The sequence below is a fragment of the Diaphorina citri genome, unplaced genomic scaffold (genome assembly GCF_000475195.1).
Source record: "Diaphorina citri unplaced genomic scaffold, Diaci psyllid genome assembly version 1.1 scaffold5197, whole genome shotgun sequence".
In the NCBI taxonomy this organism is placed as follows: Eukaryota; Metazoa; Arthropoda; class Insecta; order Hemiptera; family Psyllidae; genus Diaphorina; species Diaphorina citri.
In genome coordinates, this window is record NW_007382573.1 from 2,503 (window position 1) to 15,290 (window position 12,788).

General features: G+C 37.5%; 2 protein-coding genes across 2 annotated transcripts; both read left to right on the top strand.

Annotated features, from left to right (window-relative positions):
- The first annotated feature begins 3,276 nt into the window (after window positions 1-3,276).
- On the top strand, window positions 3,277-7,826 carry LOC103521412 (GTPase-activating protein and VPS9 domain-containing protein 1-like). Its single transcript, XM_026832103.1, has 9 exons — window positions 3,277-3,404; window positions 3,539-3,715; window positions 4,025-4,257; window positions 4,641-4,808; window positions 4,854-4,891; window positions 5,152-5,295; window positions 6,789-6,956; window positions 7,456-7,460; window positions 7,602-7,826. Exons 1-9 carry the CDS (start codon window positions 3,291-3,293, stop codon window positions 7,824-7,826), a joined length of 1,272 nt encoding a protein of 423 aa, XP_026687904.1. The 5' UTR covers window positions 3,277-3,290.
- A 274-nt stretch (window positions 7,827-8,100) lies between these two features.
- LOC113472369 lies at window positions 8,101-11,104 on the top strand (the record flags this gene model as incomplete). Its single annotated transcript, XM_026832102.1, has 5 exons — window positions 8,101-8,215; window positions 8,548-8,621; window positions 9,416-9,586; window positions 10,164-10,366; window positions 10,897-11,104. Coding segments are annotated over exons 1-5 (769 nt in total), but the record flags the coding sequence as incomplete, so codon positions are not given.
- Between the last annotated feature and the right edge of the window lie 1,684 nt (window positions 11,105-12,788).

Consider the following 12,788-nt stretch of genomic DNA (forward strand, 5'->3'; position numbering starts at 1 on the left):
TTTTTTTTTGGCATTGGTTTGGCACTAAGCCTCGACCATACAGCCAGAGTGAATGTGTTAGCGAAAAAATGGAATAGATGACCATAGGTTTTATCTGTTAGTAAAATGATTTTAAAATACTTAGCAATAACGCTCGACAAAAAAAGATACCTATTACCTACCCCACCGGATCTAGGTATCTAATGATTTGTTTTATATGTTTTTTATGTTTTATTTATTTGTAACAATAATTGATATAGATATATGTATATGTATGACAAGAAGGTAATAAACATCTTATAAAATAATAAAATATTACAAATATATAGGTATAGGTATAGGTAGTAAATATTACGCATTCTTTGGCGTTACTCTTCCACACTAAAGGAATGTGTACTTCATTTGCTTTTGTGGATAGCAGTCTGTATGACATTGACTGGTTGACATTGGCAAGCTTCAGGCTGTGTTTATGTACAGGGCTGAGATAGGCCATCGTCGGCCTTTTTGTGTGTAAAGTTGGCGGGAAATTCGAATTTTTGTTTTTTTTTCCGCAACTTGTACAATCTGAATTCATTTTTTACTTTTTATCTTTAGTTTGCACGTTTATATTATACTTTTCATTTATATTAGCTATTAAAAACAAGCAAATTACAAAGCAAACAAAAATAAATATAAAATGAATTTTAAAAATTGCCGCCGGGACAGCTATCTCACGTCGTCCGAGCTCATCTCAGCCCTGTTCATAAACACACCCAGAAGAAAGATCAAAGACAAAAGATAAAGATATTATAAATGTTAGGCTCAATTCCCGAATTCCCTCAATGAGCGAAAAAATAGCTCACTCCGCGGAGTAAAAAATGCAAACTGCTCATTCCCCGAAATTCGGCAATGGAGCAGTTGCAAATGGGTAAAAATCATAAATAAATGGTCGATTCCTATATAAAAAGTTGGGAAAAATCCAAATCTGGGGTCAAAACTCCGAAAAAATAACTGTAAAAGGTTGAAAATTCAATTTTAATTTTCCGTTCTAATGAAAGAGTTCAAATATGTGTGACGTCAGACTTTACGCAGTTGTTTTTTTCGTTCGCTAGGTAGCGCCAGTATGCAAGCACGCTTGCGGAGGAGCAGAAAGAAATGCGCAGAAACGTATGCGCACAAACACATAAATGCGTTGCCTGCGAGGGAGCTTTGCTCGGGACATTTGATATGACGTAATCGCCTACGGGAGCGTATGCCATGACGTCAAAGTTCACGATTTACCGGTATTTTTTAAATCGATTTATCTCGGGATCTAGAAGTCGTAGAGGAAAAAGAAAAATTCCGTTGGTCCTCATTTTTCCTGCTCTATGACTTTGAAACATCACTTTAAGCGCAACTGATCTATTGAGCAACTGTAAATAGCTCAATCCGCGGAATGGATTTATGCAAAAGCTAAATTGCCGAAATCCGCCATTGAGCACCAAGAGAAAGATGGCTAAACTGCTCACTCCGTGGAGTGGAAAACACGAAATGCCAGACCGCGGATTGTGCGTTTTGAAAAATGCTCAAACCCCGATCTAATGGTATACTGCGGGACTTGAACCCCTTGTAACTTTTAAAGCAGCTTGGAATTTTGAAGTTTTTTTTTTCTGAAGGTAGGAAAGAGCCCTTGACAAATTTGATGGTGATGTCAAAATCCAGGTTCGAACCCCAGCAGTGGCACTTTTTGGATAAAAGTCGTAGTTTCTCGAGAAATTCAAACAAGAATCCCTATTTTTTTTTATTTCATTTTTGAAATCTACGTCAAGTTTCATGGGTAACCAAATAATCTTTTGCTATTATTGGTAAATGGTAAAAGTTACAAGGGGTTCAAGTCCCGCAGTATACCATTAGATCGGGGTTTGAGCATTTTTCAAAACGCACAATCCGCGGTCTGGCATTTCGTGTTTTCCACTCCACGGAGTGAGCAGTTTAGCCATCTTTCTCTTGGTGCTCAATGGCGGATTTCGGCAATTTAGCTTTTGCATAAATCCATTCCGCGGATTGAGCTATTTACAGTTGCTCAATAGATCAGTTGCGCTTAAAGTGATGTTTCAAAGTCATAGAGCAGGAAAAATGAGGACCAACGGAATTTTTCTTTTTCCTCTACGACTTCTAGATCCCGAGATAAATCGATTTAAAAAATACCGGTAAATCGTGAACTTTGACGTCATGGCATACGCTCCCGTAGGCGATTACGTCATATCAAATGTCCCGAGCAAAGCTCCCTCGCAGGCAACGCATTTATGTGTTTGTGCGCATACGTTTCTGCGCATTTCTTTCTGCTCCTCCGCAAGCGTGCTTGCATACTGGCGCTACCTAGCGAACAAAAAAAACAACTGCGTAAAGTCTGACGTCACACATATTTGAACTCTTTCATTAGAACGGAAAATTAAAATTGAATTTTCAACCTTTTACAGTTATTTTTTCGGAGTTTTGACCCCAGATTTGGATTTTTCCCAACTTTTTATATAGGAATCGACCATTTATTTATGATTTTTACCCATTTGCAACTGCTCCATTGCCGAATTTCGGGGAATGAGCAGTTTGCATTTTTTACTCCGCGGAGTGAGCTATTTTTTCGCTCATTGAGGGAATTCGGGAATTGAGCCTAACATTTATAATATCTTTATCTTTTGTCTTTGATCTTTCTTCTGGGTGTGTTTATGAACAGGGCTGAGATGAGCTCGGACGACGTGAGATAGCTGTCCCGGCGGCAATTTTTAAAATTCATTTTATATTTATTTTTGTTTGCTTTGTAATTTGCTTGTTTTTAATAGCTAATATAAATGAAAAGTATAATATAAACGTGCAAACTAAAGATAAAAAGTAAAAAATGAATTCAGATTGTACAAGTTGTGGAAAAAAAATCAAAAATTCGAATTTCCCACCAACTTTACACGCAAAAAGGCCGACGATGGCCTACGATGGCCCTGTTCATAACCACGGCCTGTAAGAATATGTATATTATGTATTTTTATTATTATTATTATTATTTTATTTTTTTTTTCATCCTTTAAATCACTACATGAGTTATACAACTTAGTATTAGTTTTATTTATGATAAGTGATTCAAAAACATCTGTTTTGTTATTATTAGTTTTCCTTGTGTGTTCTATCATTCATGTTCCTCCCACAGTCTAATGAAGGTCTTATCATATTAGGTAGTTGTTTTAAACAAACAATATGAACTGTTTTTTACTCATTATTGAATTACTTTATTTAGATATTAATTAACTAACTTTTTACCAATGAAAAAAATCTTTTTAATTCTTCCAGATATATCCTGAATCATGGCAGACTGTGGATTTACGTTTCGGGATTTGTTACAATTTTCTGATCAACTCAGAAGTGAACGGTTGTTCATTTTATCTGAACAGAATCATCTTCAGGAGTTGAACAGCAAGGTAGGTCCTATGAACTTAATCAGCTGAGGTGTATGGTCAGGTACATGAAATTGTTCTCTTTTAGAGTCAATAATAGAGAAGTAGGTAAATTTACCCAGTTTTTTATGTATAATTCTTATTTGTTTTGTTTTCAGATGATTCAAAGTGCATCCCAGTTAGCTCAACTCGCCTGGATAAAATCCCAGCAGAGAATTAATCTTGACAGATTAATCCTGGCTAAACCTGATTGTTCTCCTGATGTTTGTTGTTTACGAGCTAACACATTGGACCAAACACAATTCATAGATGCTTATAAAGTATTGGGATATCAGGTAGGATTCATGATGGAAGTTATTATAAGAACTATGAATTTCTCTTGCAAGGTAATGAGATTGGAGTGTGAAGTGATTGGAAATGTATAGATAACTACCTACCTACCTACCCACTTAATTTGTTCATGGACTTTTAAGACTTTCTTTTTAAAAACTGAATCTAGATATCTACAATCTACATACCTACCCATTTATTTCTAGCCCTAAGTAAATACTCTTTATTTCTCCCACATTCTCATTTTTTGTAAATTCAGTCATTCCTTGCCTACCTCACTAACATTTTCTAATATAAAACCTCTTTATTAACAGGAAAGTACAGCATGTGGCAAACTGTTCAACTCAATACGGCAATGCCCCAAGCTACTTGCAGCATGCTTAGCTCACATGGACAGAGTGAGTCCGGATAAAGTTCCTTGCTTGGTAAATTGTATCATTTCCGGACTCTACGCAAACTGTTTGATTCCACAAGATGAGCTCAATATTCTTATTATGTTACGGCATCTTACTATCCTACAACTTTTGCCTTCAGAAGATCCCAGAAGGTGAGAATGATTAAACTTATCTACAACTGACATCACAGTGATATTTGCCTATTATGATTTACAATATTACAATATGTTTCTTAATTTAGCTTTAAGACACCAACCTGTATGTGTTGAACTTTCATAAATGTACAATAATTGTATATAGCTTTATTTGTTCCAAAGCTGTGGAGTGGAGAAAACGATCAAAAATTTATTTCTACATTTACGGGATCGAGCAACATTTCTGACAATACCATATTGGTGGATTTTGATTCAGATCTCTTTCTTCTTCCTAGCCTTTTCCTAGTTAATAGGGTCAGCGTTTCTTTTTGATTCAGATACCTTTGTTATTACTTTGATGATTATTCCTGTTTCTTAACCTTAACTTTTCTTATTTTCAGATTATTACGTCACAACACTTGTGCATTCTCCCAGATTTACTCTGCATTTCTCGAAGGCCTATTTTCAGCCAAAGTATTCCTTACTGCAGCATTACACGAACCTATCATGAAGTTACTCATGGAAGATGATAACTTCCTTGATATCGACCCAGATAAAGCGTGCGTCAGGTAAGTTGGAAAATAGGATAAATCTTTATTGTCTTTTAGAGTAAGGGTAGAGCAAGAAATACACAATAATATGCAGTTTCTTTGTGTTATTATGTCACAACTTTGGTGCTCACTGCAGCATTGTAGGATTTTCCCAATATCTCAATAATCCTAAAATATCCCCCCTAAAATATCTCACTAGAGGAGATATTTTAACTTATTTCAAAATATCAGAGTTCAGATTTTGCTCTGACCCTGGACATTCAAAAAATTTTAGCTCACGGATGAAAACCACAAACAAATATCAGCATATTGTTTATTATATTGTTTGTTGTACAATATATTGTACCGTTTCTTGTTTCAGATGTAGGAAATGCTAGTGATAATCAAGACTTGGCTTCAGAGGCTGCTTCTAACCACAGTGCATCATCATTGGAGTTGGAGAATGATAACCTATCTGATATGGTGTCTGCTAATGTGTCGGGGAGAGGCTCTCCCAATATTTCAGGTAAAAAGATGTCTAAATTATTCTGTGTTTGTTTGTTTCTTCGTTTTCCTGCTTATTATATAAAAAAAGAACTTATTATGTTTTCAACTGTCGTTCTTCACTGTGGTAAATTTTATGACTTGACTGGAACTCGAACCACCCACATTCAGATCTGAGGTCCATCTCAATAACCACTACTACACTACTGACAAACTTTACTTTTAGAATGCGACTTGTTAGAGGTTTGATAGAGGGAACTGTAACTCCTAAGGTCTTATCGTCCCGAAAGCGAAAAGAGAATAGGAGAACGCCAGCGGCTCCGAGAACGAAACTTAAATGTTTAAGTTAAAATCCGCCCCGGGCGGGAATCGAACCCAGAATCTAGCGCCCACAAGGCAGAGGTGCTACCACCCAAGCCAACTAGACTGGTAACTTACCATTTTAACTAACCCGTTTCAGCTAATAAGCTTTGGGTACGACTTTACATTCAGAATACAACTTTACTTTTAGATTGCGACTTTACATTGACGACTTTAATTTCAGAACTACTGCACCCTGGGTTTCAGAGGGCCACTGTTGACACCATTGTCAACTTCATTCAGTCCGTACTGAGCTCATTTGTTTGCGAAAACAGAGAGTTCGCCTATAGAATCTTCTGTGAAATCCGTAAGACAAATTTTGGTTCGGGATCTTGAGCAGTGGTATTTGGGGCTTTCTGCTTAGCAATGACTGGAAAAAAAGACCCTGTGTCCGTGAAAGTCCCTTTACGGCCACAGCTTATGTATAAAGTATACAGGCATACATTTCTCTTTCAATTTTCTGCCGTTAATTGTATATCTTGTGACTGGAAAAAAAAGACCCCGTGTCTGTGAAAGTCCCTTTACGGCCACAGCTTATGTATAAAGTATACAGGCATACATTTCTCTTTCAATTTTCTGCCGTTAATTGTATATCTTTGTTGTAAATAAAATTATTGCAAACAATATAGTGCTTTCTTATAAATGTTGAAGAATATTTGTCCAAGTTTCAGGTCTAAACAAGTGTAGATATTGCGTAAATATCGCGTACACTAACGATCTGTTGAAAAACCAAAGACACTGTATTAACTTTCAGTGGTAAGATCGGCCATAAGTCGTTTTTGCGTCAAACCCCTCAATGATTATCCCATCAAATGTACGAGATCTTGTTTAGACTGGTAAAGGGATTTTTCAGTCCTGTTCGGATAAGATAAATGAATGGGTAAGAGGCAGAGTGGACCAAGTCCAAAAATTGACTTTTTGAGTATTGTATATCGTTGGAAACAGCATGAAAAGATTTTATTTTTACTTTTTAATTGGTTCCTACTTCCCTTTAGTGTTGGAATGAGAGTAAAATGACTATCTCTATTCAAACTTTGGCTAGTCCTAAACTTTAACTCCATTTATCTTAAAACGCTTTATTTGGACATAGTCCGCTCTGCCTCTTACCAATTCAAACAAGGTACATTTTATTCTACTCCCGGTTTTGTTTTTCAGGTCGTGATACCCCGTCATCTCAAGTAACAGAGGGTGATGAAGCTGCCGGTAATTCGAGTGCTATCAGTACGGAGACCAGATTTGTACCGCCACCTCCTCCTGTAAAACAACCTAGATTTGATCTGGACGACAAGTTTGGAAAGTTTGAAATCAAAACGATAATAGGAGGTAAGAAGTCTTTTTCATTTGGATTAAATAATAATTATCTTGAAGAGTTTTCATTAAGATTGAATAATAATTTGATTATGTAAAGATTAAACAACAATAATGTGTTTATTTATTTTTCTTCATTTTCTGTAAAATCTACCTGGCTTGGTGCAGTGGTCAAGACGCTTGCTTGGTAATCACGAGGGCGTGGGTTCAATCCCAGCCGAGGAATCACCCCCAACATGGTTCAAGGATTTGACCACAATAATAGTAGTAACCTACCGCTGGAGCAAAGGGACTCTTTAGTCCATGAAATCTAAAGATAAACTTAAGTTTAACTTGAAATGAAAATCTTGCCAAATTTCATGAAATCTAGCCAGTTATCTCAAGAAATGACATGAAATTGGCAACATTGTTCGTCTTAAGTTAAACTTAAGTTTATCTTTAGATTTCATACATATGTACGACGGTTAGAATTTAACAGGATAAAAACGACTATTTCCTTCTGCTTTAAAAAAAGCAAGGGTTTTATTATAAAATATACACTTATTTTGTACCAAATACATAAGACCTCGTTTAGACTGCGGGAGTAAAGGGACTTTCCAATCTCATTCTTGTGGTATAAACAAGGTATATTCTATTCTCCCTATTTCTTTCTGATCTCAGGTGTTATCAATGGGTAAGAGTGATGACTCTCAGAGCGAGGGCAACCTGAACCGCGGTAGTGATGAACTGGAAGCTCAGAAATCTGATGAAACGGATGGCAAAGATATTCAGGAGAAAAGAACCAGGTTCTCATTGGATAATACAAACGGTAAGAGTCATGATGGAAAAGATACACATCCAGACAAACTAAAAGCAAAATTGTACACTCCGAGGCTTAGGTGTTAGGGCAAGCAGCCCTGAAGGAAGGGTTTACCTCTACGAATGTTACTATTCCTTTTGTTTTTCTGGTATTCCCTAATCTAACAATATGTCGCTGCTCGGACTCAAACCTTAGCCCCCCCGATTACAAGTCCAACGTTATACCTCTGGGTTATTGGGGTTGATATTTTTTTTTTTTTTTTTTTTTTTTTTTTAAGTATGGTTAAATTTCAAAGCGAACTTTACTTATTGAAAATGAATTAACTGATGTAGGTATAATTGTATATTTGTGTTTATTTTCAGATGCTAGACACAGTATCAGAGACAGCTAGTGAAGCGTGGAGTACAGATGTTGCTGCATCAGATTCTGAACGTCTTATTGAAGTGGAAACTGATGATACTGTCAGCGTTGCTAGGTAAAACTTTTATGTTGAAATATAAACTTTATTGTACAATAAAAACTTCTTTATTTTCCTTATTGGCTGAAATTTTTATTCAATTTGTCTTATATTGCTTAAGACTAAAAAGTCACGAAAAAAATAAAAGGAATTGTGTTAGATTCGTAGAAACTTAACCCATCCGACTGTCTGGCGGGTCTAGACGGGAGTGGTGGGTATAATACACCTTGGTAAATTGTATATCACTTGGACTTAGAATCACCAACCTCCAGAACCGAAGTCTTAATCACTACACCACTGTGTGTGGTAGGTACTAACAGTGTGGATTTCATTCGAATGTATTTTTTCAGGTCTGACGACACAGCCAGATCCGAAATAGAAAGTCGAGGAGAGTTGGAAAATGAAGATACCGGATCTGTGTCAGGTAAACCACTTTTGCAAATAAAATTTGTAATTGTATCTACTTCTTATTTCTTATTAGTATTAGTATTAATATAGTGCTTTATTTATTCATATTTTTAACAGTAGGTACACTATTACAATAGTAATAAATACAATAATATGAGTAAGGGAGTGCCTACCTAGATATAGTTACTTAATGGTTGGGGCCACGAACCAAGCCTGTCTGAGGATGAATGTCGAAAAAATCGGGAGACTTAGGTATGTCAGATCGTCTGAGCGTCTCTCAGATCAACTAGCGGAGGCAATTAACCTACAGGACCGAGCTTTTATAGTTCATGTACATGAGACTTTACGCTGTATTAGGACATTCGATAGTGAAGGGTAAGTGAACCTAATTTTAGTTTAATGCCTGCCACTCACACTCAGACTGTCTGAGGATGAATGATTACCTATTGGTCAATAGATTTTTGTGTTTCTTTGCCCTTTTTTTCGTAGCAATAAAAAAACTGCTACATTAGACTCATGAGTAGGCTTGCCAAATATCCAAAATGTCGATTCGGGACGCGAATCCGCGAACATAATTGCCAAATCCGCGAACATAATCGCCAAATCCGCAAACAAAATCGCCAAATCCGCGACCATAATCGCCAAATCCGCGAACAAAATCGCCAAATCCGCGAACATAATCGCGAAATCCGCGAACATAATCACGAGACCCTTGTTTAGACTGGCTGGGTAAGAGACTTTTTAGTCTCATTCGAGCAGGCTAAACAAAGGTATATTCTATTCTATTCTATTCTATTTATTTTTCAACAGGGGCGAGTATTAGAAGTGGCCGGAGTGGACGGGACATGGTATTACCTCCTCCTATCAAGCCTGATATATCTTACGTCACAGGACAAGGTGGCGGTACGGCAGAGTACAGGAGGAGAACCTACAGTTTGTCGATAATAATAGACGAGGATTACAGGATCTGGATATTTCCAGGTGAGAGGAGAATAGGAGCATGTGGATTTCAAAATCCGCCGACTAAAATGGCCAAATTAATTTAAAACCAAAAAAAAAAAAAAAAAAAAAAAACGGGCTCCGGGTACAAGGTTACCAAATCCGCACTACATCATCATATCTTCCTTTACAATTCTTGTACAGACTGTAATTTATTATCCGCATCTAAGAGTTTTAACCACATATTAACCAAAAGCTGTGACAGTTCTCTAGGGATTAGAAACGAGTTTTGATAGAGGAAAATGTTATAACGGAGGTATTATTGTCCCGAAATTGAAGAAAGAAGGAGGACAGGATAGGAGAAAGCCAGCCGTTCCGAGAACGAACCTTATCTGTTTAGGATAAAGTCCGTTCCGGATAGGAAAATAATCTTCGCCAAAAATTACCACTTAGTTCCAAGATCAGAATAAGTGGCTCCTAATTGTGTATGAATTATCTCACATCTTCTTTTTTTTCTCATTTTAACTGTAACAATTTTGTCTGAAAAGTATGCTGTGTCGTTTTGGTAACCCAAAGTTTGTGCAGTCCGTCAATAAATTTTATTGATTTCTCTCTTCAGGTGAAGAACCGCCTTCAACATCGAAAGTAACTCCAGATAAATCGCTGAAAATCGTGGACGTTAAATTCACAAGTACGATCTACACTTCTGTCAGTACGACAAGTCAGCGGACCACGGTGAATTCAAGTCAGCAATCGCAGGCAATTTCTCTGTCAGCAAACAGAATCAACTTCCGAACCCAGCCTTCATCTTCGAGTCAAGAGGTTTGCTATTTATTTATTTCTTAATTAATTATTATTTATTAATGCATTATGTAACATCCAGAACAAACACCTCTGTGGCCGAGTGGTCAAGAGCACTGACTCAACCCCGAGGTGCTGGATTTGAATCCCGACCAGGGCGGAAATTTTCTAACCAGACTTTTCCGTTCTTGGATAGGCATGGATGTAAAAGAACGTGCCTTGAAGTAATGCGAAGCGGTACCAAGGTACAATCTTTGAATTTAAAACGTGAGAGTCGTGCCAACTTCAAGTTCAGAACCACAACATATGTAAGTTACTGTAAGTGTGATTGTTGGCAAATAAAAAAAAATGTCGTTTGATTTTTATTTAATCAACCTCAGTGGTGTGTTCTAGTAGTCAGCGTGACAGACTTCAGATCTGGAGGTTGGTGTTTCGAGCCAAAGTCATGAATTTTATCGAGGTATAATAAGAGTGGAGAACGACATTTAAGTATGCTCAAGACGATTCAAATTCCTCAATTTCCCTCACTGATTGATTCTCGCATATTTCAGGTTTCTATTGATGAGGATAAGGTATGCCTGAGCACTGTAAGCCTGGCTTCATCAGGTAGCAGTGAGTCCGATACTAGAGCTAAGAGTTCCGAGCTATCCCCTCCTATAGCTAATGGTTCGATTCCCGCTATGAACTTACCGTCTACTAGTAATCCATTCTTCTCCAAAAGCAGTATACCAAAGAGTATCAGTTTCGATACAGGGATCAGCTCATTTTTTCGTTTAAGGCGGTTTAATACAACATTTTCTCGTTTATAAAGGTTTAGCAAGTGGAAGAGCAAACTGATGAAAGCATGACAAATTTAAACAAGTTAAGAACAAATTCTGATTTATAGAGGTACCTAACATCAGGTCAAAAGTTGCAAACCGACCAAAAACGTGAGAAGTTATATGAGAGAAATTCAGCATGTTCGCCCTCACATGGAGTTCCCCTTTCCATCAACAGGGGCGCTCTCAGGCTAACCGGGGCTCGGGGTGATAGCTTCAAAAATGGGGCTTTTCTAACATTTTTTTTATCCTATAGAAATATTCCTTTAATTCCATCAATATTTTCAAGGATTTCTCAAGGCATAATAGGCGATTATTATTATTATTATTTGAAAAAGCTGGTTCCGGGTCCCTCGAAAAGCCCGCGCCCGGTCAAATAGCCCCGGACGGACCCCCTAAAAACGCCCTGACCACCAATAATAATGGAGTGATAACACACTTTACAAAATAGGGAATATGTAACATAATAGGGAATATGTAGCAATAGGGAATATTGTTGTTAAGGAAACCGCTTATGAGTTCCACAGGGAATTTCCAAGTACGCTACATAATATTAGGACAGGGTACCTAAGGGGTATTTAGGTACAAGGGAGGATTCCATACCTCACAATGCAATCCCAAATGAAGAAACATTTCAGATTTGGGTTTACCTTTCACTTCATACCTACTTCCGAGAAGATACCTAATTATGAGCAGACAAAATGTTTAGACCAGTTTTGGTGTAAAGGGGTGAAGAGAAAATTTGAGCGGTAATTTTGGCATCTCCACCAAAATGTAGGTGGTACATATAACTATCTACTTCACCTATTTCTCGAAAGGTAATACGTGTAATAATGGTACTAATTTAATGAGAATTTAAACATAGGTACCTAATATGAGTATGTTCAACCTACCTCGGTGGTGTAGTGGTCAAGACGCTCGCTTGTTAAACAGGAGGGCGTGGGTTCAATCCCAGCCGAGGTATGGAATTTTATCCTCATATAATTTGAGAATTTGACCACAATAATAGTAGTAGCCTACTGCTGGAGTAAAGGGACTTTTCAGTCCTATGCGAGCAGTATAAATAAGCACTATTATTATTATTTCACAGAGAAATATAGATTCTGAGAAAGACAATGTGTTGGTTTCGTTTCTGCAAGTGCAACTAGCGGAGGCAATTAACCTACAGGACCGAGCTTTTATAGTTCATGTACACGAGACTTTACGCTGTATTAGGACATTCGATAGTGAAGGGTAAGTGAACCTAATTTTAGTTTAATGCCTGCCACTCACACTCAGACTTTCTGAGGATGAATGTCGGAAAAATCGAGAGACTTGGGTATGTCAGACCGTCTGAGAGACGCTCAAACTGTCTGAGGATGAATGTCGGAAAAATCGAGAGACTTGGGTATGTCAGACCGTCTGAGAGACGCTCAGACTGTCTGAGGATGAATATCGGAAAAATCGAGAGACTTAGGTATGTCAGACCGTCTGAGCGTCTCTCAGACTGTCTGAGGATGAATGTCGAAAAAATCGGGAGACTTAGGTATGTCAGATCGTCTGAGCGTCTCTCAGACTGTCTGAGGATGAATATCGGAAAAATCGAGAGACTTAGGTATGTCAGATCGTCTGAGCGTCTCTCAGAC

Coding starts and splice junctions, on each gene's coding strand:
- LOC103521412 (XM_026832103.1), top strand. CDS start 3,291: ATGGCAGACTGTGGATTTACGTTTCGGGATTTGTTACAATTTTCTGAT. Junction 4,258..4,640: donor CCTTCAGAAGATCCCAGAAG/GTGAGAATGATT, acceptor TCTTATTTTCAG/ATTATTACGTCACAACACTT. Junction 5,296..6,788: donor AGGCTCTCCCAATATTTCAG/GTAAAAAGATGT, acceptor TTTGTTTTTCAG/GTCGTGATACCCCGTCATCT.